The sequence below is a fragment of the Astatotilapia calliptera genome, chromosome 7, assembly GCF_900246225.1.
Source record: "Astatotilapia calliptera chromosome 7, fAstCal1.2, whole genome shotgun sequence".
Classification (NCBI taxonomy): domain Eukaryota; kingdom Metazoa; phylum Chordata; class Actinopteri; order Cichliformes; family Cichlidae; genus Astatotilapia; species Astatotilapia calliptera.
The window spans coordinates 58,983,417-59,011,406 of NC_039308.1; the positions used below are offsets into that span (position 1 = coordinate 58,983,417).

The following is a 27,990-nucleotide window of genomic DNA, read 5'->3' on the forward strand; positions in this document are numbered from 1 at the left end:
AATACATAAAAAAATAGCTCCTGGTACTCTCTATCATCATCAGAAAATCATCTGCCACATTCATTTGGATGGACAGGGGGATACATACTGGACTTTGAGGATAGAAACAAAGTATCGAACAGCGTTAGTATAGATCTGATACTGATACAAGTGTTGGTATCAATACTATCGATATTTGGATCAATCTACCCACCTCTATACTTTAAAAAAATTCAGCAAGAGGGCTACATGTCACCAGCAGCTTCACATTTTCTCTCTCTATAGCTGGATGGTGCAAAAGGACTAGCAGCTCCTGTCCCTCTCCTCCTCCCTCAGTTTGCCTCATCATCATTTTCTGATATTATAATTTACTTTAGAATAGAATAGAATGCCTTTATTGTCACTATACAGTTGTACAATTTGTGGCCTTGCAAAATGTTTCAAAAACCGCGTCTTGGTTGTTTGTAGAGCTGCGACTGGCCCACACGCGGCGACTCTTGTGGTTATCAACTGAGTGAAGAGCCGTGATGCATTTATATAGCCGTATTTCGCACATCACTATGACAGGAGGATGAAGAAGTAGTTCCTGCCAATCATTTAGACAGTCCCAATAATATAGTTACTTTCCACTGTGTTCCTATTAATCACAAATTACAAATTTACCACAAATTTCCTAAATATCGATATTTTGAAATAAGAACTGAGTCTAGATCACAAATATTTGCTATCGGAAGAATCGATATTCCAGTATCGATCCGCACATCACTGTTTATAGGGATCTGACGCTTCCTTACTATCAGTCAGACTTAAAGCCAGAGCAGGATGGTATCCGGCAGCTTCACCTTTTTCGGCATTATTCTTTTGTGCACCTGCTCTGCTTCACCGCCGAATTTCGTCCTCATCTTCGCTGATGATTTAGGTTTCGGGGACTTGGGCTGTTATGGACATCCTAGTTCACTCACTCCCAACCTGGACCGCCTGGCAGCTGAAGGGCTCCGATTCACAGATTTTTACAGCACCTGCCCCGTGTGCACCCCGTCCAGGTACCGGTGTAATCAGTACTGACTGTTGGCGTTTGTGAATAAAACAGAAATCAATCCGAGACTTAGCTCAACAGTTTTTTAAAAACTTTAAAGTAATGAAAGTGGCCGTGAAGTATGTTAAGGTTCTGTTATTCATTTATTTTTTGTTTTTTGTTTTGTTTTGTTTTTCAAGTCGATTTGATCCTAAATTATTCTATGAAGTTGTAACTGACAAATTATTAATGGGCTCATTAATAAATAAGTCATTTTAATGGTAGACTGCGTTATTGTATATATTGTGCATTAAATAGTTCTGCATTAATCCACTTAATATCTTTGTAGAACTGTTATGTTATATTTATTGCGGTTTCTGCTGTCCTCTTGGTCTACATTCTTGAAAAATAGATTTTTTAATGCCAATGAGCATTTTACATTCATAACTAAAACATATATAAATGCCTCTTTGCAAAAAAACTGATTCTGAACCTCATGACACAAATGTTCCTCCTGGCTTAAAATTGCTTAATATCATTGACGAGATACGTTTAACATATGTTTCAAAGGTTATAGGCCAACCAGTCATTTCTAAGAGTTTATTCTAGCAGTTCCAGCCAACATTGCTCTCTTCCAATTTGTCCTTAACTTCATCTCACTCTTATTGCCTGTTCTTATTGTCCTTATCTTCAACTTCATGCTGCTCTGTTGTATGTTAATTGCCACTTGGGGATAAATAAAGTCTTCTGATTCTGACATAGCTATTGAGGTCCTATAGTAATATAAAGTATTATTAAAATGGGAGAGGAGTAACTTTCTTCTAAAACTGAGTATTCTTGGTTTGAGAAATGGAAGATTGAAAACTTTTTCCAGTAAATTAATAAAAAAATAAAAATAAAAATACATTTTTTTTAATTTAATTAAGAAAAAATCAACAGAAAAGAGGGAAGACTTGGGAGAAACTGAGAATGGGGGGCTAAAAAATACTGAGACGTGTCAAAAACAGGAAATGTTTATGACGGGTGAGATAACGGTGGCATTGGGGAGAGAATGATTGGACACTAGGAAGAGAACATCAGAGTTTATAGTTTCACCTGGCAACTTCATTCAACTACAAATAATGCTGTAGTCCTGTGCTTTGATGCAATGTTTCCCGCTGCAGAAAAAAATAGTGTATTAATAATGTATTAATAATCAATATCAATAATATTCCATTGTTCAGTCTAACAGCCCCAGGTTTGTGGCTCAGAGTTTTAGTCGCCCATGTATAATTGTATTGTGCTGCAGGATGAGACAAAGAAACCTTTTAATTTCTATATTTGTAAGTATTAATATAACTTAATTCATATTATATTTATATTTTCTATCATCTAAAAATCCAAAATAATGTTACTTAAGCCTTCAAATAAGTATGGTCTCGTACACTCCATGTACCCCCACCCAATGCTTGTTGCAGCTATTGCTGCCATATAAGATAGGACAGCTGCTGACAGCCTGTAATTTAAACATTGTAGACTAAGACTAAGTTAACATTTCATCTGCATATATTATTGTAACTTCTACAGATTTACTTAGATTTGATTGATGATAAGGTGGTTTGATGTAGGACTCCTGCCAGCTTTTTCACTATAAATGTTTAATGGTGGTTACAGTAACAAGCACTGCTTTTGGGGACCCTAGAAAAAAAAATTACCCACTACACTTGAGGTCACCTCTTGGCAGTGACTCCACCTCTTTGCTCCTCAACATGTGTGTATACAAAATCAATCTTGTAATCAATCTTTTTATAGAAAAACCAGGGCCTACATGGGCTTAATGTAATGCTTGTCATCCACAGGCATGCTCTTAGATATATTTCTATTGCAGGTCTGTATTTAGTAGTAAATGTGTTAAGAGTTGTGATAGAAGAGGTATGCAAAGCTTTGAAGAGCCCCGACACTCTGCCCTTTTTATTGATCTATCAAAAGCCTTTGACACTGTTGACCATGGCATTTTATCTCAGGGGCCATTAGAAATATGACTTTCAGACCAAACATTTGGCTGGATTTCAAATTACCTTTCCCACCGTGGCAGTATGTGCAGCTCAATGGTCTCTCTTCCAGTTTTTTAAATGTCACCAACAGAGTGCGGCAGGGTTATTTACTTTTTATGTTAATCACTTGGGACAAAATCTAAATGCGTCTGTCCATTTTTACGCAGATGATACAATTATTTTGCTGTTGTGCTCATATTGTCAACGTGGTTTTCGAAAATGACAGTTACCTTTTGGTTGAATACAGTCACAGAGTCAGCTCAGACTGGTTGTAAATGCTGAAACACAAAAGTGCCTGCAGAAAGAGCATGCTTGCAGTACTCCCCTCTCTTGTATCTGCTCAAGGCATTATTATTGAAACTGTGGCCTCATACAAATACTTGGGTTTTGTGATTGATAAAAATCTTTCCTTTAAGCCACATATTGACTTTGAGCATCGCGTCAATATTTGTTAATGACTTGGGACAAAATCTAAATGCATCTGTCAATTTTTACACAGCTGATACAATTATTTACTGTTGTGCTCATACTGTCGATGTGCTTTTTGAAAAATTACAGCTATCTTTTGATTTTATACATTCATAGTGTCAGCTTTGGTTTTAAATGCAGTAAAAAACAAGGTTGTATTTTTCTCAAATACAAAAAGCATGCTTGCAGTACTTCCCTCTCTTGTATCTGCTAAAGGCATTTCTATTGAAACTGTGGCCTCATACAAATACTTATATTATTATCAATCACAATACAATATTATCTGCTTCTCTTGTTGATATCGCCTTTTTTTACCCCTCCTAGATTATGATGATACAATTTACATGTCTCTGCACATTCTGCCCATCTGTGTACTCTGTTTTATCACGGGGCATTAAGATTTATAATTGGCTGTAAACCTTTAACACACCATTGTACTTTATATTCTTTGGTTTACTGGTCCTTATTGGCCTTACCCAGGATGGTTCATTGGTATCATCTTATCTATAAGTTTGTGGTTTGCTTCCCTGTTATTTATTAGATTACACGTCACATAAATAGTTTAGTCATAGCCTGTGGTCTGGACTTTATTACATTCACCATGCATCAGTTCATACAGAGCTCAGAAAGAAGGTATTCTCCTTTTCTGCTCTGTCATCATGGAAAACATTACAGAAGCTCTCTCAATTGATTTCACTTGCAGACTTTAAAAGACATAGAAATTACTTCGTGAAATCATTGCTGAGAACCTGTTTTTTGATATGACTGCATAAACATTAGCCATTTGTGCTTTTTTATTGTTTATTTTATTGTTATAGTTTTAATATGTTTGTCCGAAACACATCTCTTTTCTACATAAGACACTGAGTCTACCTGTATAAATAAAGCTCACATAAAATACATTTAAAAAATGAAGCATTTAAACAAAAATGATTTTTTAATTAGGTTTTCTTAATGATTCGCTGCAGCTTGAATTGATAGATCTGAGGTAATGAACATGGATCAGTTTAAATACCTGTGGTTAACCGTACAAAGCAACAGACTTTGCACAAAAGTGGTGAAGAAGAAAGAGCAGGCTGGGTGGAGTAGGTGGAGATTAGTATCAGGGTTTATTTGTGATATTTGTGATAGCACAAACCACACATTATCTCCTATGAGGTGTGGTTTGAGATCAATGACACTAACAAAAAGATATTAGGTGGTGCTAAAGGTGGCAGCGTTGAACAAGACTTTCATTGGGAGTGACCAGCATAGAGAGAATGTAAAATGATTTTTCAGCTCAGATTTAAAGACGGGGGGTGGTAGGTGAGATGGAGGAAAGCGATCTGCTGTGGTGACCGCTGAAGGGAAAGAAGAAAAGATTGCTGTGATTCTTCGATGGAAGAAAACCTTAGATGACGGAATTAATATTTGAATATAGAGTAATTATTTTCAAATTTCATTAAGTACATGAAATTTTTGTTGCTGCCTCTAAACTTTTACTTTGACATGCAACCAAAGTGATGAAATCTTCCCTACATGTCCTGTAGTTTTTCATCTTCCATTGTTGGATGAATTGATGCAGTGAGTTTCTTTAGGCCGTTTTCCTAAGTGAAGTAAGAGTATTCAAAATTACCCCACTATCTTTTCCACTGTTAATTAACTGCCTTGTTTGTTGTTTTTTTCCAAGGGCATCATTGTTGACAGGTCGCTATCAGACCCGGTCAGGAATCTACCCAGGCGTGTTTTACCCAGGATCTATAGGTGGTCTTCCTCTCAATGAGACCACCATCGCTGAAGTGTTAAAGCCCCTGGGCTACACCACAGCGATCATAGGAAAGTGGCATCTAGGTGTTGGGCATAATGGCATGTTTCTTCCAACCAAGCAGGGCTTTGACCATTTCCTGGGGATCCCATACTCCCATGACATGGTCAGTGTGTTTCCAGTCTGTGCTACTTAAAATTGCTTCATGAAATTTCTTTTCTTTGCTATATTCACTTTACTATTCTTCACTCTGTACTGCTGTCTGTTAATTTTTCAATCTTGTCTTTTCTTCCCCAGGGCCCCTGTAAGAAATCTGGACTTGTTTCCCCTCCAGAATATAAAGTGCTAAATGGATTGTTGATACTGTAGCAACGTAGTCGTCCACTACATGGAGAAGAGGTCCATCAAGCAACTACGCAGTCAACCTTCCTGATCTGGAGAGGATTTACAGTGACTGTTGCAGCCAACTTCATAACCACATGGTTGAGAAAAAACCAACCATTCTTCCTCTACTATCCATCACATGTGAGCAACAAGAGCAATCTGAAGAAAATGCATGAATTAAAGTGTGCAAAATCAACCTTCTATTGAATGCAATCAAAGCTTTGGTTCATCAGCTCTTTGAATGCCTAAAAATGTGTTTTCAAAATGGTAAATATCAGGATAATTCAAAATTTTCTAGTCCTCTGGGGAATAGATTCTGGTCCCTCAATAATCAATGTGATGTGCAATACCACTGATTTCCTTTCTTATCCCATATCAAGTAAAATCAGAGCTGGTATCAGTGATACTCGTCCAATACCTAAGCTTTGAACAAAAACTTAATGTGTTTGGAAAACCGAAAGTTCTGTATTTCAAACTATATGTTCATAATGAGTACCAGAAATCAGACTTCTTCTTCTTATTGTAATTGTGAAGAATTATCACACAAGAAACAAACAAACCTGAAAAGTCAACTCCTGCATTTTAAAACATTCAGTAAACAATTAAAAACAAATGTGACTGATAGAAAATAATAATAAAGTTTAAAAACATTTTTTTTATATATATGTCATTATCTATGTTTTGAAATAAACAATATAAATATCAAATATTTTGAGTTGTTTTTTTTTTATTTCTTAAAGCCTACAATGACTATTTTTGATTCTAAGTGTCTGGAAAGGATTCCATCATAAACTAATTTTTTTTTTACCCCAAATTACTAAAATACCAATATTCTAATAGGGGAATTGATTCTAGAACATAAATATCTGGTATCGGAAGAATCAATATTTTAGTATCAATCTTAACAACACTAATAACCACTTGTTTTCTTGCTTCAGCACACCCACTACCCCCAGTATGCAGGTATTGGGGCAGCTGGCCGATCTTTAAGGGGTCCGTACGGGGATTCCCTGTTGGAGTTTGACAACACTGTAGGCCACCTGGTGGAAACTCTGGAGAGGACAGGAGTGATCAACAACACATTGGTCTTCTTTACATCAGACAATGGGTTGGTTTTCAGTTTATTATCATATTTGTTGCTAATCTATGAACTGTATTTATTGTTATTCCATTTTGGTATCTCATTTAATGAGCTTAAAAAGGTGACTGGACTTTATGTTTAAATCTTTAAAGATCAAAGAACACTAATTCCAATCTTTTTTAAACTCTTAAGACTACTGTGACGTGTATGACTGAGACATATTTCATTCAGTGACTTAAAGACAACAATGAAGAGAAATGCACTAGAGTTTTGGAGTTTAATTCCTCATGCTGACATTTAACCACCCTCCAGAAAAAATATTTTTCCTCTGTTCAGTAGTCAAGTTTCTAACAGTCTTTGCACTCTTGTGATAATATTGCATTTATCATGTTTTATTAAATGGTATCTGTTTTCTTTCTCTGCATGTAGGCCTGAACTGATGCGCAGGTCCCGTGGAGGCATTGCTGGTCCTCTGAAATGTGGCAAAAGTACCACATATGAGGGAGGCATGAGAGAACCTGCCATCGCCTACTGGCCGGGAATCATCAAACCAGGTCAGGACATTTTAGTAGTCTGCAAAAAGTCTAGACTACATTATCCTTCAAACACAAAAAATCCTGACCCATCCTTGATCTTGCCACACAGTTTGGTTACATTTAGTTTTACCTGCATGGTTTTTGGTGCCAGACAACTTGATCACCATTCAGATGGTAGGATCAGAAATTGCTATAAATACCATTTACAGCCAATACAGCATTTCAGGCTGTTGGTTGTGGTGCAGTGGTGTGAGAAATACGTTTGGCACCTTAGTACTAATTGAGCATATGTCAAAGCCTTTCTGCGATCAGAACCTCTGAAGACTGTTTGCAGTGACCTGTGTAATCTAATGTATGACTGTAGTTCTGAAGGTGTTGTTTGTTTATTCCATGAGCATTGCCTCTCCCTTTTTCCAGCATCAAAGTATACTATAATGAAAACAAAAATGTAGCCTTTAGTGATTCTTTTTTTGAACAAATTGTTTGAAGGTGTTACTCATGAGATGGCCAGCACTCTAGATATCCTCCCCACATTGGCGCGCCTGGCAGGAGCTGAACTACCACAGGTGATGCTGGATGGGGTCGATATGACGGATATCCTCGTTAAACAAGGAAAGGTAGGAGCATTGTATTTAAAGTTGTGCAAACACTCAAATAATGAAAAAACCAAGCTCGTGTGTATTTTCTCTGTGTTTTACAGAGTAAAAGGGAGACCGTGATGTTCTATCCTGTAAATCCCAGTGAAGACTATGGCCTTTTTGCTGTAAGGCTGGGGAAGTACAAGGCCCACTTCTATACACAAGGTACTTATTAATTATTACATGCTCACACTGTCAAACTTTAGCTGGTCTTGACTCCTGCTTGTTCACTTTTGTACATCAGGTGCTTTCCATAGCAGTACTACACCAGACAAAGACTGCTCAGCATTGCGCAAGACTCACGACCCTCCTCTGATATTTGATCTGGAGGCTGACCCATGTGAGCTCTATCCTCTATCAGTAGATACACCTGACATCCAATCTGTGCTGCAACAGGTCAAGACAGTTAAGGAGCAATTTGAATCCTCCATGGTGTTTGGAGAGAGCCAAATGGCAAAAGGAAAAGACCCCAGCCTCGAGCCTTGCTGCAACCCTGAGTGTAGCCCCAAACCTAGCTGCTGTCAGTGTTGATGAGAAACATTGCTGCAGCTCCTAATGACAATAAAGAAAGGGAAAGTTGAACTGCAGTGCTGCTCTCTTGTAGAGAGTGGAGTTTTAATTGCTAGAAATTAAGAAGCAGTGTAAAGGCAATGTGCTTCCTTAGTGAGGAGATGATTTTCCAAGATTTAATACTGTCTCAATTCAGAAATAATGTTTAACAGTGTACTGTATTTTCTTTCTTCTATGCTTTGAGTATTTTATTCTTTGATTTTTTTTAAAATTTATTTCCACTTCGGGAATTCTTTGTAAGCCCTTTTCACTCACACAATTAGGATTTAACCAAACAATGAGGACAACAATAAAGGTTCAGACATCAAGCATATATTTTATTCATAAGACCAAACCCATGACAAGGCGAATGATTTTTTTTTCTTTGTTTTCCCTTGAACTTTACAAGTCCTTGTTTTTAAAGATACAAGATAAGATATGTTTGTTCTGTCACATACTCTTTTGCTCTAGGTATACAGTGAAGAATCCTGTTAAAGTAATAAAGTCAAAAGTTGATTTAACTGTTGAAGTACTTCTGAGCGGCTATATTGGACTAGATCTTCAGTGGTTGCTCTTGTGTAGCTGTGTGAAAAGAAGTATTTTAACTAGGCTGTAACAAGATAGAAAAACAGAATCAGAGGCAAGTAGATACAGATCAGAGATGGGTCACACTGTTGGAGCTCAAATGCGATTACTATAATCGGCAAGACACAATAATAGTTTTCCAGTGGCAGCTGACTGAGTCACTATTCAGCTCTAACAGCAGATTGGTCAGTAGTTTGGTTGTGTGTCACACACTAGTGATGTCACATTTCACAAATGTGCCCTAAACGTGCTGCTGCTGAAGCCTGTTTGTAGAGAGTTATGGAGTCTTCAGGAACCTGAATGCCAGCTGTGTGACAGACTGAGATTACACCGTGTGTTAAAACATGAAAAGACACTGAAATAAAATTATTGCAGATCACAGATATTTGTGTGTTTTTCGTTCAGGGGTTTTCATCTGCTCGTGATCTTTTTTAAACTTCTTTTTAATTCATGTACATATTCATTTTCATAACATACTCAACATAAAGGACACAGCACTATCATAGATTTGCTATTGTATATACACGATCTAACTGACAGCAATACATATGTAGATAATACCCTCTCTCCTGCCATGTCAACTTTCAGTGAATCTTTAACACTGAAATCCTGCAAATAGGATGTGTTTTTTCTGCTGGACTGACTGAAAGCAGCATAAAAAGATGCTAAACAGTGTCAGAGAGAACAATGGGGGTGATTGGGGAGGTGGACTTCAGCTACTCCCACCTCCATATAAGGTGCTTGACTGCAAGCCATGGTTTGACGCTCCAACCTCCTTCATTCACCTATTGTGTGACAGGTGAATGAAGGTATAATTAAACGTGGAAACGCATCACTCTCCTTGTTCACCATGCTTAAACATTAGATAAATGCCCAACCATTAACAAAAGTGTAAATCTGACATTTTAAAGGTTTGACTCCACTGGAATACCACGTATCAGCAGTACACTCCCCTATCAATCGATCTAGTCATTCCTTTTACCTCATTGAAACTGAAATGGAGATCAGGAAAGCACTGAAAGGCAGAGTTAAACAGTCAGAGATGTGAGAATATGGCTTTTCAGAGGGCCTTAGCTTTCTTTCATCTAAAAGTGGCATCAGCCATATAAAGCACACACTGATCTAATATTTTGCAACTGTACCAGCTGGATGACTTGCTATTGAAGCTCTAAGAGCAGTGCAACTTTGAGAACAGGAGGGAAGTAAATTTGCTCTGTCATTCAGATTTGCTGAGAGTTACTGTCCCTAAATCCAAAATGAATATATCTGCAGAGCAAATGACATTCAAAGTTCATCTGAAGTCAACTCATCGAACCGCTCTGAAAACTGCAGTTAATCCTGTCAGAGCGATACATCAAAAGCAAGAACAAAATTTCCCACCTTCAGTCTCAACTGTGAGCATTTCTTAATTAGTCTGAATGAGGCGCCTGAATGTCTACTCTCTATACATGTATTTACAACACACTACGATTTGTACACAACACAGGGGTAAGCTTGGACCAAGGACCGCTCGCTGTACTCTCTGTCTCTCTCTACTTTGCTCCAATGTCACTATAAGTATAAATTAAATGACCTGCTTTTCAGTATTGAACAAAAACATATATACAGTTAACTCAAACGCCGACGTCTTGATTAGACACCATTCCTTTACTGATTGTTGAGCTGCTTGCCATTCACTTGGATATGTGTATTTCTTGGTGTGTCTGTGTGCAGTAATCCTACTAGCCATGCATTGAAAAGTGATACAGCAGTAGTAGGTACATTGTTTTCATCTCAAAAGAAGAATCTTGAAATAAACAGGTGCTCAGCATCTTAATTTTTATATCATAGAAAAAGATTAACTAAACAGGCAATCAATCCATTGAGATCATGGAAATAAACAAAGAGAAAGGGATGAATGAAATCAGTCAGATGTCTAGCATACTGTAGAAATGAAGATCCCAGGTTTAGAGGGACAGAAGAGTATTTTACAATGGAGCGAAAAAAGAAAATCCCCACTGACAATGCCCTCTGGTGGCAAAATTGATGAACATACACAAGCTGTGGAGGAAGAAGGTTGTCATGGCAACATTTCTCACTCCAGGTAGATGTCCTCAGTGGGGCAGGCGTATTCCAGATGCTCTTGGTAGTACTCCTGGAAGGCTCGTCTGCAGAAAATACAGACATATGAGGACTAAAGATTTACCTGTGAGATAGTATTAGATATTTTTAGATTCAGTTTTGTACGGCTGTTTAGTGTTTCTGATGTTTCACAATGTTTGTGTGAAAAACACAGAAACAGAAGTTGTTTTTCACAAGTTCTGGCTGACTTAATGGCGAGAATCTGATGGATGAAAGATTTCTGCCGCCTCCTCTTAATCCAGCCTCAGAGAGTGGGCTAATGTGCATCTTTAATTATTCAAACACATTGTGGCTGAATAATACATGAGTAATTCTGCTGCCATTTAACCTTATACAGGTACACACACATATGGCTAGTGTGCAAATAACAAAAAAAACCCAAACTGGATTGCTGTCAAGCATTCTGCAAAAGAAATTTGTAATAAAATGCACTTTAATCCAGACTTTGAGATCAGATTCCAGCAAAGATATGTGCAAGTAGTAGCTGAATAGTCATTTTTATTACTTAAATATGTCAAATTAAGCACCGTGGCTTCTACTGTAATATAAAATTTTATTTTTTTAATGTATTTGTTTTTTTAGTTAAAATACATAACAAATAGATTTATTTTTTTTTAAACTTTTTGAGTTCTTTTTTTCCTTTCTTTCTTTTTTTTATTTTTGTAGCTACGGCCCTCAGCGGGTGTGGAAATGGACATACCCGACACATTCTGCTACAGGTCGCATTGACTCCTGGGACACAAACACATGGCAAGCAAATCTGTTCAGCATTGGGTGCTTAGTGATGAAGCCAAAGTAGCTGCAGAGAGAACAAAACAGTGTGATGCAATCAGTCGGATGTTACACTGTACGGTGGTAGCAGGATGGGCAGAAGATGGATGTTTGATTACCAATTGTTCCTCGGATGGCATCCACAGAATGAGATGTTCTTCATCTGGAAGAAGTGACTACATCTGTCATACTAAATATAGACAGAGACAGAAAAAAAAGTAGAGTTCAGTCACTGATGAAGCAGTGCAACATAATCCCAAAGCAGAGGGACAATCGATTACCTGAGTAATCATGTCATTTATGTTTATTTGTCTTATACCTCATCAAGGGATTCATATTCATCCTCCAGGCTCATAATCAGTTTGACTCCTTGCAAGCTAATCTCCAGCTCACATAGAGAGGGAGGTCGCACATGTACCGTCCGTTTTCTCGATATTGCAATCTAACACAGAGAGAAACCACATTTGTATCCTGCCCATAGTAAACAGTCCATAATAGTAAAAGTGTAAATGTGCTTTTCTTACCTTCTGCATAGCAGCACAGAGAATGCCGTTGCCTTGGTGATAAGGTACCTCAACAGACCCCAAAAACTGCACGCTGAAAGTTTCAATCCACGCTGGATTCCTTTTCATTCCTACGGAGTGTAATATGCATAGAAAATGTGATCGTTCTGTGTGTTTCGAATAAAAAAGCAAAAAGAAATAAGCCGCTGTATTCTTGCACTCACCCAGCAGCTCTTTGGATTGACCTATGACCTCATGAGCATAGAAGGCAGGGAAGATGCCCCTCTCCCCTGTCCGCATGTTATAGCCTCTGTACCAGTAGTCGTCCTCTTCTTCCTCCACGTATAAGGGATCATCCACATCCAGCTCCAGCTCATCTGCATGCCTAGGAATGAACCTGCAGAGGGCAGCAGAGAAGTCAAGGAAAAAAAAGGAAACTGCCTTTGTAAAAAGATGTTTCCTTACATGATGTTCCTGCTCCTATAAACCTGAGTTATTTTGATCTTTTATGGGTTTTAGGTGACTCCCTGTGGGAGGCTTTGATGAAAAAGCTGGGAAAGAAAAATAATAGGGTGGGTAGAGGAAGGCAAAGAGTTGTAAATATGGGGTATTTTGAATGAGACCTATGGTTAAAAAAAGTGAAATTATTTGTACACAACATGTACTGTGTAATACCGAGGCACTGTTTGCCTTTTCTCTTCTTGTCGTTGTCTTTATGGTTGGCAAAGAGACGCATGTGATGTCTTTGTCTTCCTCCCCAAAATAATTAGTGTTGCCCAAAAGTTGTTTCTGTTCATCTGGACACGTTTTCAGTGGGAGAAACGTTTCGTCACTCACGTGATTTCTTCAGTCTCAGCTGACTGCTTGGTTTCCCCAATCTTATAAACAGTACATTTGCATAATGATTCAAACTATCACCACTGAAGGAACAATGGGCTGGGAGGTCAGCCCATTGGGAGGTTGACCTCCCAGCCCATTGTTCCTTCAGTGGTGCTAATTTCAGGCTTGAGTTTGTTTTACCTGTAGACTGCTCTGTGTGTCTGGTCCCTCTCTTCTCCATTGATGGTACAAGAGAAAAGTCCAAAGGATTCTGTGCCTGCATGGGAAACAGATATGACTGAGATTATTTTAAAAAAAATGTTGTTTTTTCTGTAACCTGTTGTTTGTTGAGGAACATTTATTATGCAAATCTGTAAGGTGAGCTCTAAATGAAGGGTAATGGATTATATCAAAAATGCAATGAAAATGGGGCTGTTATAATGAGCTTTTTTATTATGCAAATCACCCTTTATTAGAGATATAAATCTTGAGACAAGAGGTCTGCCTGATGATGTTCTGGTAGAGCCCTCCCATCAGTCGTGTGTGGGCACCCTGCCATATTTAGATCACATCTTAGTATATCATTTTGACAGTGATGAGTTGAACTCTAATACATTATTCATTCTAAGGGCAGGCTGTGAGTGGATAATTTTAGAAATAATGCTGAAGGAGTCAGGATTTTTGGACAGAGCCAGGCCAACTGTCCCCCAACCTCCCCCCTTTTCTTATCCTTAATGTAAGATGACACCCACCGGAGCATCATCTCATTTTTAGGGGTAATATTTTAAAGCAGTCTCGATCTTCTCTTTTACCTCTCGGGAAGAGATAAGAATGAACACTTTCTTAAAATAAGAGAACAGAATTGCTTATGACTTACTGGACGAGCGGGAGGTGCTGTTGACAAACACATTGAGAAATTTCTTGGAGAAAGGGAGGTCAGCTTCGGGAGAAGAGTCTTCAGAAGAGCTCAGAAGCTCTGGCCTCACTTCCTCCTCCTCATCATGACCATAGTCCACGTTAGCAGTCCCCAAAGGCTCCTCATCGCAAAGAGTTGAAAGCTCACTGTCATCACTCAGAACAGACGTGCACCTGAGAAGGCAAGTTGAATCCCAATTTAAGGCGTAATAAACATTTGTAATGCAAGTTCATGTTAATATAAGGTGCACAATAAGGAAAATTGTTCCAATTTCATAACTAAAGGACAGATTTTTGTGTCAGACTCAGTAAACACTCAATTTACTGGCTTTCAAACATATTATCAGATCATACCTTTTAAGGCTGACCAATTCCAGTGTAGTATTCTCATCCACCACTAGTGTGTACTTCATGGAGTCATAGGCCAGTCCATCGTCTTCATTTGACTGCCTCAGAGCCAGGTCTTTCTCACACAGTGGGAGGTCATGATCAGGTAAGGGATGATTCTGCACGCTGGAATCAATGGGTGGTGAACTGTCCAGCTCTAAGTCGCTACCTCTACGGGACTGCTTCCTTAAGCCACCTAGGAATGGATAAGAGTCTGCATCGTCCTCTTCTTCATCATTGTCTGTGGAATAAGTGAGGCTGAAGCATCGGTTAGTCTGAGCACTGGGTATGTCGAGTGTCAGGCTGTGTTTGACTTCTGTGATACGCTCGAGGGAGGCTGAGGAACGGCTCGTTGGCTTGGGCTCCGTTTCTCGTCCTTCATCTTTGTCGCTGATCACACTCTCACTAAGGCTGGGTGAGTCGAGATCTTTCCTCCCCTCCAACATCATCAAGTCGTTATTGGGCTCAGGATCATCTTCTTGTCTCATCGCATTCTTAGATGGTTTATCTACAAAGTTCTTGTCACAGTCTTTAGTAGTATGCAAAGAGCTGTTTGCACAACGCTCTAAAATCAGTGGGGTTATGGTATCAGCGGTTGGATTGCTCATATAGAGATGAGAATTTATCACTGTTGCTCCTTTTGAAGACTGCATGTCAATACTTCTTGATTCTTCACTTTCTTTGTCTCTTTCCTGTGATCCATTCATTCCAACTTTCTTAGCTTGGTCCTCATCATTGAAGCCATCTCCATCTCCAATGTCGGAGGATGGTGAGATGGTATCAGACACAGACACTTTCCTCTTGAAACACTCCTCAGGACAGCTGATTGGGTAGGAGCCCTCTGAAATCATCCTGTTGACCAAATTGCTAAGCAGCCATGGAGAGTCCGAGTTCTCACTCAGGTCATCTTCGCTTTCAGATTCAGACTCTCCTTCACTTCCATCATAATCATCTGAGCTTGGCATTAGCCTGGGCCCCACTGGCAGGTAGAAGGAGCGTTTGAAGCTCTCTAGGCTGTGATCTGGTTCTATCTGCAGCACCATCTGTCTGGAGAGACTATCCTCACTGCATTGAGCTGGAGGAAGAGTTTCATCTGGGTCAGCTTGGTGCTCACAGGGCAGGTCTTCATACACATTCTGCAGCCCTGTAAGAGCTTGACCATCATCGTAGGCCTCATGGGGTAAGATGGGTGAATCAATGGGAGATGGTGTAGCAATTGTGGGTGAGGGTAGTGGGGATGGAGAGGGTAGAGGAGAGCCTTCTTTGATTGGATCTGGCTGACCTAGAAGTAGAGATGTTTTCAGACCAACAATTCCACTGTCCTGCTCCAACTCTGTGTCTGGATCCAGTTCCTGATCTGACGTAGGTGAACTGGCCTCCTCGATGGAGTTGGTAAGGTGAGATGAGCGTCCACTACTACTTTCATCACTGGTCAAGTCCAGCTCTGTCTCTGAGATTGATGAGATCATGTTGGAGACAACGGGACCACCACAAGCAAATGCTGCTTCCAGCTCCCCTTCAATGTCAGAATCAGAGCCTGGAGAGCTGAGGTCTTTGTCCTGGTCTGAAGTCACATAACCCCGTTGGTTCATATCTGCTATTCCTGGGTCTGAGGATGGAGAGGTGGAGTCGTTAGCTGCTGCCTCCACATTAGACGCTTCTTGAGCATCTGAACTGTTGGACTGGTCGATATTTTCTGAGCGGCTAGATGAAACATAACTAGAGAAGGAAGCTAGCTCAGAGGGTTCAATGGAGGGGAACTCCACATATGATGAGTGATTCTCCTTACAAACCATATCGTAGGCCTCCTTACACATAAACTCTACGTCAAAGTCCTTCTCCAGCTCCTCGTCAGACAGGGGTGTATCTGCACCATCGTTAGCTCCAATGGGTGCGGTGGATGACAAGCAGCGGCTGGTTCCATCTGGATCTAGGTCATTCTCTGGCTCCATACCTGACTCACTGGTGATGGTGTAGGTATCAGTAGCACGCCGGTTTGAGTGCTTGTGGTTGTGGTCGCTGTTGAGATCGTGGTCCACCTCTGTGTCCGAACACTGGGAATGCTCATCTAGGGAGGGTGCTCTGGTTGTCTGTACTGAGGGATCAGCCTTTGGATCAGTAGCATCACGAGAACATGGGTGAGACTTATGTTGACCAAACGAGCCTATGATGACAGGTGAAAAAAAAAACAGAGATTAGAGGCTGGTACGTGATTTTGAAGTTAATTATGGTGAGATTGCATAATGAAATAAGCTGACATGTGAGAAGAGTTTACAATTAATGAGAGCAGATGAGAATAAAGCAAAAAAAAACAATGATTGTCAATGTAAAGAAATCCACAACGAGCTGAAAATGGAAAGCAGCATGAACAAGTCCAGCAAAAGTTTCATTGTCAAAACCATAAATATATATATATATATATATATATTTTTTTTTTTTAAGTATTAAAAAAATATGATTTGGTTCATGAGAATCAGCATACGAGATTTTTGCTGCTCTTGTGCATCACTGAAGTCAAATTCACATCACAATACAGCACTAAATAGCAGTGATCAATGAGATGATCTAAGCTTGCTGAGCTGGCCTTCTTGTTACCGTATTCGGGCCTCTCTCGCCTGTTGCCCTCCATGTCGCAGAGGAGGGGCCTATGAGGAGACTGGGGGTTTCCGCCCTCCCCTGTCTGATTTAGTGGAGTACCTTTGCTCTGGGATCCTGGGACCTGGGATATTGGAGAGGCTGGGCACTGGCCTGTCACATGGCTACCATCCTCCAGACATGAGTGGGTTGGAGACAGACGACCTGGAGGTACAATAGATTTTTATCCCCTGTGTGTTATACAGTTCATAATAGTATCTGAATAGAATTATCATGTGGAACAATTACTAAACAAAAATAGCATTAAAATCCAGTAGGACGGTCTTTCTATAGGATTAATAGATTAGCCTATTATTTAATATTAGTTATACATTTTAAAGCTTATACAAAGAATATATTTGTTTTGTGAAATAGAAAGCCAAATAAAAATATAGAAGAAAACATACAGTATAAAGTCACAGCATTTTCTTTTCAAATAAATAACTAATGATGTTCTAACCCTGTGAGGCTGGGTTGCGCAAAGAGTCCTGCCAGCTTCCTTTCTTTGGGGATAGACTGCTATTGTTGTTCAGTGAATCCTAAAGATGGCAGAGAGACAAACACTATTGTTAGTGATAAATTGCAAACAACTATTTCAAAACACATGTCAAACAGTTTGTTGATGTAATGTGTTTGGAATCAGAGCCTCAGTATGCTTACCTGCGACACAGCAGTGGTTAGGTTCAGTGTGGTGGGTCTGCTCTTTATGGTGCCAAGAGTAGGAGAAGGAGGAGGGGAGGCTGAGGGGGAGGGAGGTGCATCAGGATCAACCTCTTCATCCTCTTCCTCTTCCTCCTCTTCATCTTCATCTTCATCATCAATCATCTCAAACTCTTGAAAGTCGTCCTGAAAGGAGCAGACTGGGTGGTGTATGTCATTCTTCTCCAGAATAAGGGAGTCCTGAGACACACACAGAGAGAGAGTGATCCACATCTTTATTATCAGCGATATTATTAAAGCATCAGCTGTTCTGACAACAGAAAAGAAACAAGGAGGAGAACAGGCCTGTCTGAGAAATCAGTAAAATTAGAGGAGCAATATCAAGGAAAGAGAACTAAACATATACCAACACCAGCAGTGATCAGCTCCCATGCACACTCATGAATACATGAATGTGTGTTTGTACATAAACCAAAGAAGTTAAGTGTGGCCCTCAACAATGTTTTGTACAGCATTTTTTAAAAACATTATAGAGTATTTTATGATTTTTTTTAAATATAATAATACAACAAAGAAAAATCATTTTATAAGGAATTATTACAGTTTTGTATACATAAAAACTATAGCTTGCAAAGCATGCAAAAAAAAAAAAAAAGTCCATAATTAAGGCTAAATCTTCACTCATAATCCAAAGTTGAAATGTCAGCTGACATTGTTGGGCTTACCTTTTAGAATATAAGTTTGTTTTTTTTAATGATGAGAACTCAAAATAATTATTTTAGACCTGGATTAAGGGTTTGTCTAATGGGGTGATTTGAAACAAAGAGAATATAAATGTGCTAGAGCTGTAAAGGAGCACAACAGATAAGCTTTACAGTATGTTTCAATCTTATTTTTGAGTCTTCAGACCAGTTTTTGCATAAATGCTTTTAATGATTTTCTTTGATTTCTTTTTCCTGTGTGAACAGATGATTCTACAGCATTCCAGAAGATTATTGATGGCTACTGAGATATTTAACCATATAGTGGGTGTGTATGTACACTTTTTATACTTTTTTCCAAAATAAATTCAAATTTTTTCACACAGTTCTTTTTTCTAAGTCATTAAAGACATATTCTGCACAGTTATTCCACCCTGGAAAAGGAACAGCTCAAATAAATCACTAAAAGCCTAAAATTAATGACATTAAGGCACATGATAAACATTTGACCACAACTGTACAAAGTCACAATGCAAAACATTTTCAGAAAGTCAAACAGCAGACCAGTAAAGTCGATGAACTGCTCAAAGAACAAAGCGGAGACGTAATGCAATGATTAAGGATAAGGAGGGGTGGGGGCCGCTGACATGAAAGTGGATCAATCAGACGCGTCTCAGGTTTCAGCTAGTTTACCGGAAACCAATGTAGTAAATGACTTTCAGGTTTCATAGGCTACACATTCATTGGCCTGCTTGTGTGTTTTGCTATACGTTCCAATATGTACTGATGGAGCAAAGGTAATAATACAGGCTTAACTACTAAACTATGAGACTAATTCTCGAAGGGCTGTCGTATGAACATACATTTTAACATATTTTAAGTATTTTTTAAATAATATAAATGCCTCAAGTAGGACTCGAGGCTGCTCAACTACAATCATCTCTACAAAATATTTCCCTAAGGAACTAGAACAACTGAGTAAAAAAACCAACACTCATGCAAGTTTTTAAAAAAGAGCATGATCACTCCACCAAATATTTGTGGGTGTTTTTTTTGGGGTTTTTTTGTTTTGTTTTAATCTTCTCTCCCCTGCTTTGAATTTTATAATGGAGTTCCAAGGATTGATTTGCCTGCTTGTTTATTTTGGACAGCACAGCAGTTTCTCCACCTCTCAGTGCAGTCTGTTTAATGGAGGAATCAAAGCTCACTCTCTCATCCATCTACCGCTTACAGTTCTGCTGATGCTGGATGCAGCCACTTTGTGCCACAGCGACTGAAACGCACACTCAGTCTATACCCATCAAGTACACGTGATATTGCATATCAACATCTAATTAACATATCTATTTTTGCATGAATGATCTATTAAGATGCAATCAAATGTTTGCAGCAAACACTGAACCATTACTATCCATCACTGAGGATATGTGACCTATAACTCCATGAGTGTGTAAAAATCTACAGATTCATCAGTGAGCTGTGAAAATGTCACATCTGCCAGGGAAAATACTTCCTGCTGTCAGGAGACAAGGCCACCTGACAGACAGGCAGGTAGAGAAAAAAAGAAAAACTATAAATAAGAGTTGTACGTTGGCGGCATTCAATCTCCATGGTCTTCAGCTCCCAAGGCCATCCCCACTCACCCTTTGACTGTCCCTCCCCTGTCACTCAGCAGACTTGAGCAAGCATGCCCTCATTCATAGTCATGTTAAACAGCTCTGTTCTTACATAGCAGTTACCAAAGAAACATAGCGGTTACAAAAAAAATAGTTGGAGAAAATAAGCTTTTTGATCTCTAATTAAGAGACGAGAGCCTTGTTCAGCATGGCTAACTCTATCTACTGATTCTGCTGGTGCTGCATATCAGAAGATCAGTAAGATGGCAGCTCCATTTTAAACTAATTCCCCAGTGGAGTGAAAGGAAGCTTTGGGTTTCATGGAGCTGTGCACTATCATGACTAATGACAGCAGAAACTATAAGAGTAAGTTATCATTATAGAGTCGCCATTATAGAGGTGTGGAAAATTAAGAGGTCATCAGCAACCTATAGAAGGCATGTATCTGATACAAATCTAAGATAATTAACACTAGCTCCCTAAATGTTTAGGGCATGCTGAACCTTTATTCTTTGCCCAGAATAAATTTTCATTTGGTTTTGGGATGAATTATGTATTTAGAAGTGTCTCTTTTCATCTATACATTCCTTTAAAGTATAAAAAGACATTTCTTTTCCACAGGCACAACTGTAAAAGTATAGAAAAAGCCATTTCTCCTATCTAGAATAGAATAGAATAGAATTCAACTTTATTGTCATTGCACATGTCACAAGTACAAGGCAACGAAATACAGTTTGCATCCATCCAGAAAGTGCTTTAGCCATAATATAGATATATTACAGAAATGGATCTGTTATAGGTATAAGGGTACAAAATATGGGTCTATTATGGGTATGTTACAATGTACACGGTATGAAGGTATGCAATGAATATGCTATAACTATAAGTATGTACAGGCTGTCTGTCTGTCTATCTAATTTTATCTGTCTGTATGTGGGTGCATGTAAAAGTGTATGACACATGATGGACTCCATCTTTCAGTGTATCATTTATATTTCCACATTTTAAAATCAGAGTTGCATCACAGCTGAGACACAGGCACCCCTGCTCTGTCACATACTGAATTATGCATGTGCTCATGCCATTCAATCAGGGGCTCTGGAGAGGCAGAGATGCTATTAGAAGGACAGAAAGTCAAGAGTCAGGAACAACGCGAGGCAGAAAAGAGTTGTGTGTTTGTTTGGGTGATACACAAATAAAAGGCTTGGGATTGTGGTCGCTCTTGTTTGAAAGCTTGAAAGAATACCATCAAAGTGAACCAATAGTGACATTAAAGATTGTGGAAACAGACAACTAGGGCCAAAAGCGCTGTAGAATTTTGACATCTGGTTGCGAATAACTGCTTCCTCGATCAGAAATCACATGTGTCTCGTTGATTTGGTCACGTGTGTGTGTGTGCCTACCACAAACTCAAAGTGTTCTGCAGATTAAGACTTGAACACCATAGCAAATTAGAATTAATCAGAGTGGGGGATTGGGGCCGCAGGATAATCTCACTGTTCAGATTGGCTGTTCGTCCTAAACATCAAAGACGTGCTGCCCAATATGAGCAAATCGTGCTGACATCAAAACCAAAAGCTTCTTTCTTCATCAGCACAGTGTGGTGCATGAGGAAGAGACTGATGTTTCTGCTGATGAGGAGCTGCCAAACTGTCATACACCCTACTGATGCAGGCAGAATCAAACACCATGTGAAGCACGATGTGCATGAAATTCTCTCTCTTGCCCTTCTTTCTTTGTTATCTACACATACACAAACACTCAAAGGGCAACTGGGTGTGTGTCCAATCTATCCTATGTCAGCAAGATTACTTCCTTTGGGCAGTGATGTAACATAACGAGGACCGACACTGTCTCTGGCCTGTGCTTTCTTGTTTGTGAACTGAGCAGTCAGGGCTTCTGCTGTTTTGCATCTGATGTCCTCAAGATCCAAACCATTTTTAGGTATACTCCCAAATGTAATTATCACGTACTTACAATCGACCCACACACTCAGCAGCTTAACTTAACAGAGACTATAATTATTATTCCAACAGAATGTCATGACCTCATCATGACCTCAATAAACAAAATACCAGCTGAAAATATTTTAATGCTGAAAAAATTACAAAGAAAACAAAATATTGTTTCAACTGTACCAAATGTAAAATGTGTGAACTGTTAAACATTAGGTCTCTCTCTCTTCTAAGTTCATGGTAGTAAATTATTAAATACCTACACCACCTTCCGAAAACCTGATTACACCAGGATGAATACGTTAATTTAAATGAGTCAGCACAACCAAAAGTCATACTGTCAGAATCCTCAAAGCACAGGCCGAGGTGGAGGAATGGCAGCAGACTTTGTTGTAGCCTAACAATAAACCAAAGACCCAGACACTTATTATTCATTTGAAAACTATTAGCACTGCTTTGGAAAACACGCAAAAAAAGATCAATTTTAGCTGTTATCTATCATCCACCTGGCCCTTATTCAGAGTCTGTATCAGATTTCTCAGACTTTTTATCTGATTTAGTGCACAGATCAAAAAAAATTGTTAATATAGGAGATTTTAACATTAATGTAGATAAAATAACCACCTCTATTTTATTTATTTGTTTATTATTATACTCAATTGTCTTTTCTTAAACTGTAAATGAGCAGTTTTAATCATTATTGCATATTGTCCTGACGTGTAGCAGACGAAATGTTTTTCCCACTAAAAACGCTACGTCCAGATGAATAGAATCAACTTCTTTGGGTTTATCTAGTAATGACTTCATGAATGACATATCAGTAAGTACAGTAGCTTCAAAACTACTAAGTCGTGATCATCTACAGAAGAATGAAGAGTTTCACCTTGGATTTAGGGCTCACCATAGCACAGAAGCAGCACTAGAGAAGGTTATAAATGATCTTCTCATGGCTTCTGACAGTGAACACATCTCCATACATGTCCTGTTAGACCTCAGTGTAGGATTCAGTACTTGTGGTCATATCTAATATTTTAATACAGGGACTAGAACACACTGTTGGTATTAAAGGAAATGCACTGCAATGGTTTGGATTGCATCTATCTCATAGATTCCAATTTGTTCATGGAAATGGGGAGTGTTCTTCACACATGAAAGTTAGCCATGGGGTTCCACAGGGTTCTGTACTGGGATCAATACCTTTTTCATTATGCTTGCTTTATTATCTAATATTACTAGAAAATACTGCATACAGATGTTACCCAGTTATATTTAACAATGAGAGCCAGATGACATAAATTAGTTGCTTAAACTATAGAAAAGAAATAAAGGCCTGGATGTCCTGTAATTTTCTTCTCCTAAATTTAAATAAAACTGAACTTATTATATTTGGCCCTAAAAATCAGGACAATCAGCATTGTGTCTAACCAGATACTTACTCTGGATGGCATTACCTTGGCCTAAAGTAACATTGTGAGGAACTTGGGAGTCATTTTTAACCAGGATATGTCCTTCAATGCCCATATAAAACGTTATGTAGGACTGCTTTCTCTTTATAATTTCCAACATTTCTAAAATTGAAATTCAAAACTAGTTTATGGATTTCATCCCTTTTATGCTGGACTACTAAATTGATCATTATTGGATTGTCCTAAAAGTTAACCTAAAGAGCTTCCAGTTAATTTAAAATGCTGCAGTGAGAGCAGCAGCAGGGACAAGAAAGCAACATCACATTTTTCCCATACTGGCTTATCTTCATTGGCTCCCTGTTAAAGAATTCTGATAGAGGTTTCCTCCTGTTAAAATTAAGGGGTTTTTTGTCATGTTGCAAAGTGCTTTTTCATATGGGATTGCTTGGCTGTTGAGGTTTTCTCCCGAATACTGTAGGGTCTTTACCTTACAGTAAAGACTGCCAGGTAAAGACCTGGAAGTGAGTGGCACCAAGTAAACAAACCTTTGTGTGTGCATGTGTGAATGCGCGTGCGTGTGTGTATCTATGACATCTTTGAGTAAAATCCACTCTCTGAAGTCTCCTTCTCTGGAGGTCTTCTTAGATGTTATGCAAAGACACCTCTCTTACAGAACAGCTTTGCCAACTCTTCACATAATGTGTTTTGTTGGTGGATTAAAGTAGAAAGAGCAAAATCTAGCACAGATTTATGCCAGGAGCTTAACCCTCAAAACCAACCATCCCGGAGCTAAATCCTCATTCCCAGGCACCTCGGCAGGGAAGAAAGAAAATACAGAGAGGGAGGCTTTAAGGGGAAAAGGGGCAGAGAATGAGGAGAGAATGTGAGCTCCGTCTCTAAGCAACACTGCGTAGGGAGGGAGGGAAAGACACTTGGGAGGGAGGAAAAGACAGAGGAAAGGAGGTTGTCTCTGCATAGCAGCAAACTGCACTGGGTCACCCACCCTCTGCTGCAGCCATGGCTCAACGCCACCAGCATAAAACATTTATATCCCACAGGATGGACAGAGGAAAATATAGAGGCTGGTGGTATAAGATTAGTTCTTAGAAATGGTGTAATTAAAGCCTAAGCCGTTCTGACATGTCGGATGATACAGCTAATGACTCAATTATTTGCTTATACTTCAGCACAGTCGCTTGAATGTGATCCTTATGGGAACCCCTGCTTTGAATTTCTATTATATGATGAAAGTAGTTCAGAACCAGTATGTATGCAATTTATTTGACGATAAGTGCAGAATGTAGAGAGTGACTCACTCTTCTAGTGAAACAAAGCTGTTGGAGCTATCATTTTCTTCCTTGTGTATTATAGCTATCTAAGGCATATGGGCATTACTGTAATGACTGCAATTCTGGTGAGGAAGGCTTCCTTTACATACAATTCTGAAGGTATAGAGATGCTTAAATAACAGATCCAAATAAGCTGTTCTGAACATTTAATCCCTATACAAACGAAGTTTCCACCCTTGATTCTCATAAAATTATATTTTTGTCATGTCATTTTTCTGCTGCTCTCAGCTTCATGTTAGCATTAATCAACTAGGATAAACAGTCTCTAATTGTCTCTTCATGTAATATTTCATTACATTAATTATTTTGCAGATCTAGCACATATGTACATGCACATAACTTTCCTTGAATGTCCTAAAATGGCCATTTGAAAAAAGGGATAAGACTTGCTCTGCTTAACTTGTATATGCAAAAGTGGATATATCAACAGTGATATCGCTCACTGTTTATTGGCTTTGTAAGCTAACATGACCATATTTAGAGAATAGGGTGAAGTTATCAGTTAATGCTGTTTTGTTAGCATGATTCATTGACCGTGAACCAGTCATTGACACGCATGGAAATAACAGTTAATTATTTCCAAGTGACTAGTAAAATACCTGTTTGATGTCCTTTATGACACTACAAACATTTTATTTAGCAGATAATAAAAATAAATGTAAAAATGCTCCAAAAGGCATCAACACCACTAACACTGATGACCAAAAACGTCTTTTTTAACAGACTGTAAACATGTTTATTCCAGCCACATGTGGCAATCTAAAGAATTATTTCTGTGTCACGAAGCACAGCAAATGAAGCATATCCTTAAATGTCTTCAGAGAAAATAGAACACACTATTAAAAAAGAGAAAACAAAAGAATCTCACCTTCTCATATGGGTCAGAATCATAGTTGAGTCCAATCCCACAGTCATCTGTGATTTCAGAGAGATCTTCATCATCAAACTCCTCCAGGCTGATGTCGTGGGCTGGCCTGGGAATACACAAGAGAGGGTATATTCACTACAAATTCTGAAAAAGAATACTGATACCTGCAATATGTCTTTTCCATCAGTGAACGGTCCAAAAGGGAATTTCTTTTTGATTCATGCTCACACACTGATCAAGGGGAAACCTGCTCTAACTCATAGGCTGTCAGGCTCTGTCTGCATCTCAAGCTCATATGCTGAACAAAAGCAACCACACAAACACCCGCTATCATCTCTAATTATATAATATCTCATACTAACAAGGTCTGGCGCATTCACTGAATCAAGTGAGTGACAGTGGCAGCACCTAAAACACCCAAATTCAGTGTCAATATTTTAAATTCTGTTAGCTGGGAATGATTGTAAAAAATGTGAGCTTTGAATGCCTCAGAAAGACTCAGAAGCGTTACTCGCTGCTATCTCTTACACCAAGATTTCTAAACTTTCATTTACAGCAGGGAAGTGTATCTCTGTAATGAGCCATGGCTTTCCAAGTTTTCTTGAGCAGACCCTATGCCGTCTTTACTCTATTAGTTACAGCAGGTTTCCAGTTCTACAGCAGCTGGCTTGCAGTGTGTTGAAGGAAATGCTGCATTGCAGCTTTCCTGCAAAGATAATGACGCTCTACATATTACGTATGAATGCGAGCTTACATCATATAATCATATAGGGGTCCAAAGTACACAATGTCATTGGGTCTGTGGTTCTGAAAGAGGACAGGCTGATGCACAGTAATACAAAAGGGGTCATGAAAAAGTTAATGCAATCAGGGCTTCCCCTTACTGCTTGCCAGCTTGAATGTGTAATGACTTAAAAAGGGTTATTGGGTTTTTTAACAGGAGAGGAATTTGAACGATGGGCTAAATGTTAGAAAAATCAGTTTGTAGTGAAATACGATTATCCTAAATGAGTTTTCTTAACATATTTTTATTATGGTAGACAAATATTACTATCATAATTAGGATAAGGTGAATGACAAAAGCTTTTGGTAAAGCTGTTTAAAGTACTGTTGATACAGAGGTTCAGACAGAATACATTTATTTTTCATTATTGGAAAACTACAGCTTCACAAATAGTGTAACCATGGTGCTGATATGTAAATTTAATCAGATAAAATGGTACTAAAGTGGTCCTTGAAGAGTCCCAACAGTACGGAGAGCTCCTATTAGCAAAATGCTTGAAATAAATTAATAATCATAGGTTTCATTCTGTCGTTTTGTTTTTTAGAGACGCGACATGAGCAAGAGCATATTTTTTTCACTTGATATGATGCTGAACAAGCAAAAGCATAATCTGAAAACAATTAGAGAAAGCATTTTGCTGAAAGTGCAGAAATTCCATGTGTCCAGTAAGATATCCCAAACAAATTTATAATGTGCTTCATAATAAAGCTTTTGACTTTGTTTCTAAAATGTTATTACAAAAAGTGGTGTGTACTGAAGACCTATTACATGCTGAAGTTATGCATAAAGTTTGTTTTAAGTAGGTGACCCTATCTGAACTGACATGGCTTAATTTTTGACAATTACACTGGTGTGGTAATGCACCAGTACAGCTCCAAAGTGAGTTGTAGCCATTAAGAAACGTTGTGTACCACGGAGGGATCACAAGTGTCTTGTTGTTGTCCTAGTGTGGGTGGTGCTTGCCGAAGGAACGGTTAAGTAAGGAAACTGCTATCATTTTATCTGGAAAAAAAGAACCCATAGCTGTAACTCAAAGAGCTTCAACGCCAGTGATAGAAGATGTTGCTTTTGCCTTCTATCAACTTAGGGCTCCTCTCGATAAGCGGTAACTGTCAAGCCTTGGGGGGGGGGGGGGGAAGATGAGCTGCCTTACCAAGATATGTGCATCAATAACTACGCTGATGTAAGGAAATCAATTCTTATGCACGACACACAACCGTCGAGCAGTAACTAGCTAACTTGCTATATTCTGTTCTACTGTCAATTATTATGTTGCCTAGACTACCTACTATGGAGACATCAACATTGGCACACCCCCCAAAGTCCTTTGAGGTGCTGTTTGACACCAGCTCTGCCAACCTGTGGGTGGACTTAGTCTGCTGTAACACTCAGGCTTGCAGTGAGTACACGCTTTACACTGCCACATCCTTCATCAGTCACTTTGTCAGAACACATTTAGTTGTAAAAATCTCCTATGGAAGACTTAAAG

General features: G+C 38.9%; 1 protein-coding gene and 1 pseudogene across 2 annotated transcripts in view; one reads left to right on the plus strand and one right to left on the minus strand.

Moving 5' to 3' along the window:
* On the plus strand, positions 1 to 9,397 carry LOC113026906 (arylsulfatase A-like; annotated as a pseudogene).
* Positions 8,741 to 27,990, minus strand: part of mapk8ip2 (mitogen-activated protein kinase 8 interacting protein 2) — a 27,844-nt gene continuing 8,594 nt past the window's right edge. Inside the window, exons 2-14 of one of the 2 annotated variants that reach the window (XM_026176176.1) lie at positions 25,718 to 25,823; positions 17,823 to 18,062; positions 17,623 to 17,701; positions 17,124 to 17,327; positions 14,496 to 16,692; positions 14,104 to 14,315; positions 13,428 to 13,503; positions 12,632 to 12,804; positions 12,429 to 12,538; positions 12,224 to 12,346; positions 12,024 to 12,094; positions 11,834 to 11,932; positions 8,741 to 11,159 (exon numbers count right to left, since the gene is read on the minus strand). In XM_026176176.1, coding sequence (XP_026031961.1) covers positions 11,087 to 11,159; positions 11,834 to 11,932; positions 12,024 to 12,094; positions 12,224 to 12,346; positions 12,429 to 12,538; positions 12,632 to 12,804; positions 13,428 to 13,503; positions 14,104 to 14,315; positions 14,496 to 16,692; positions 17,124 to 17,327; positions 17,623 to 17,701; positions 17,823 to 18,062; positions 25,718 to 25,823 — 3,763 coding nt within the window. In that variant the 3' untranslated portion in view covers positions 8,741 to 11,086. The remainder of the gene's footprint in view (positions 11,160 to 11,833; positions 11,933 to 12,023; positions 12,095 to 12,223; positions 12,347 to 12,428; positions 12,539 to 12,631; positions 12,805 to 13,427; positions 13,504 to 14,103; positions 14,316 to 14,495; positions 16,693 to 17,123; positions 17,328 to 17,622; positions 17,702 to 17,822; positions 18,063 to 25,717; positions 25,824 to 27,990) is intronic. The other variant, XM_026176177.1, reaches the window with a different exon arrangement.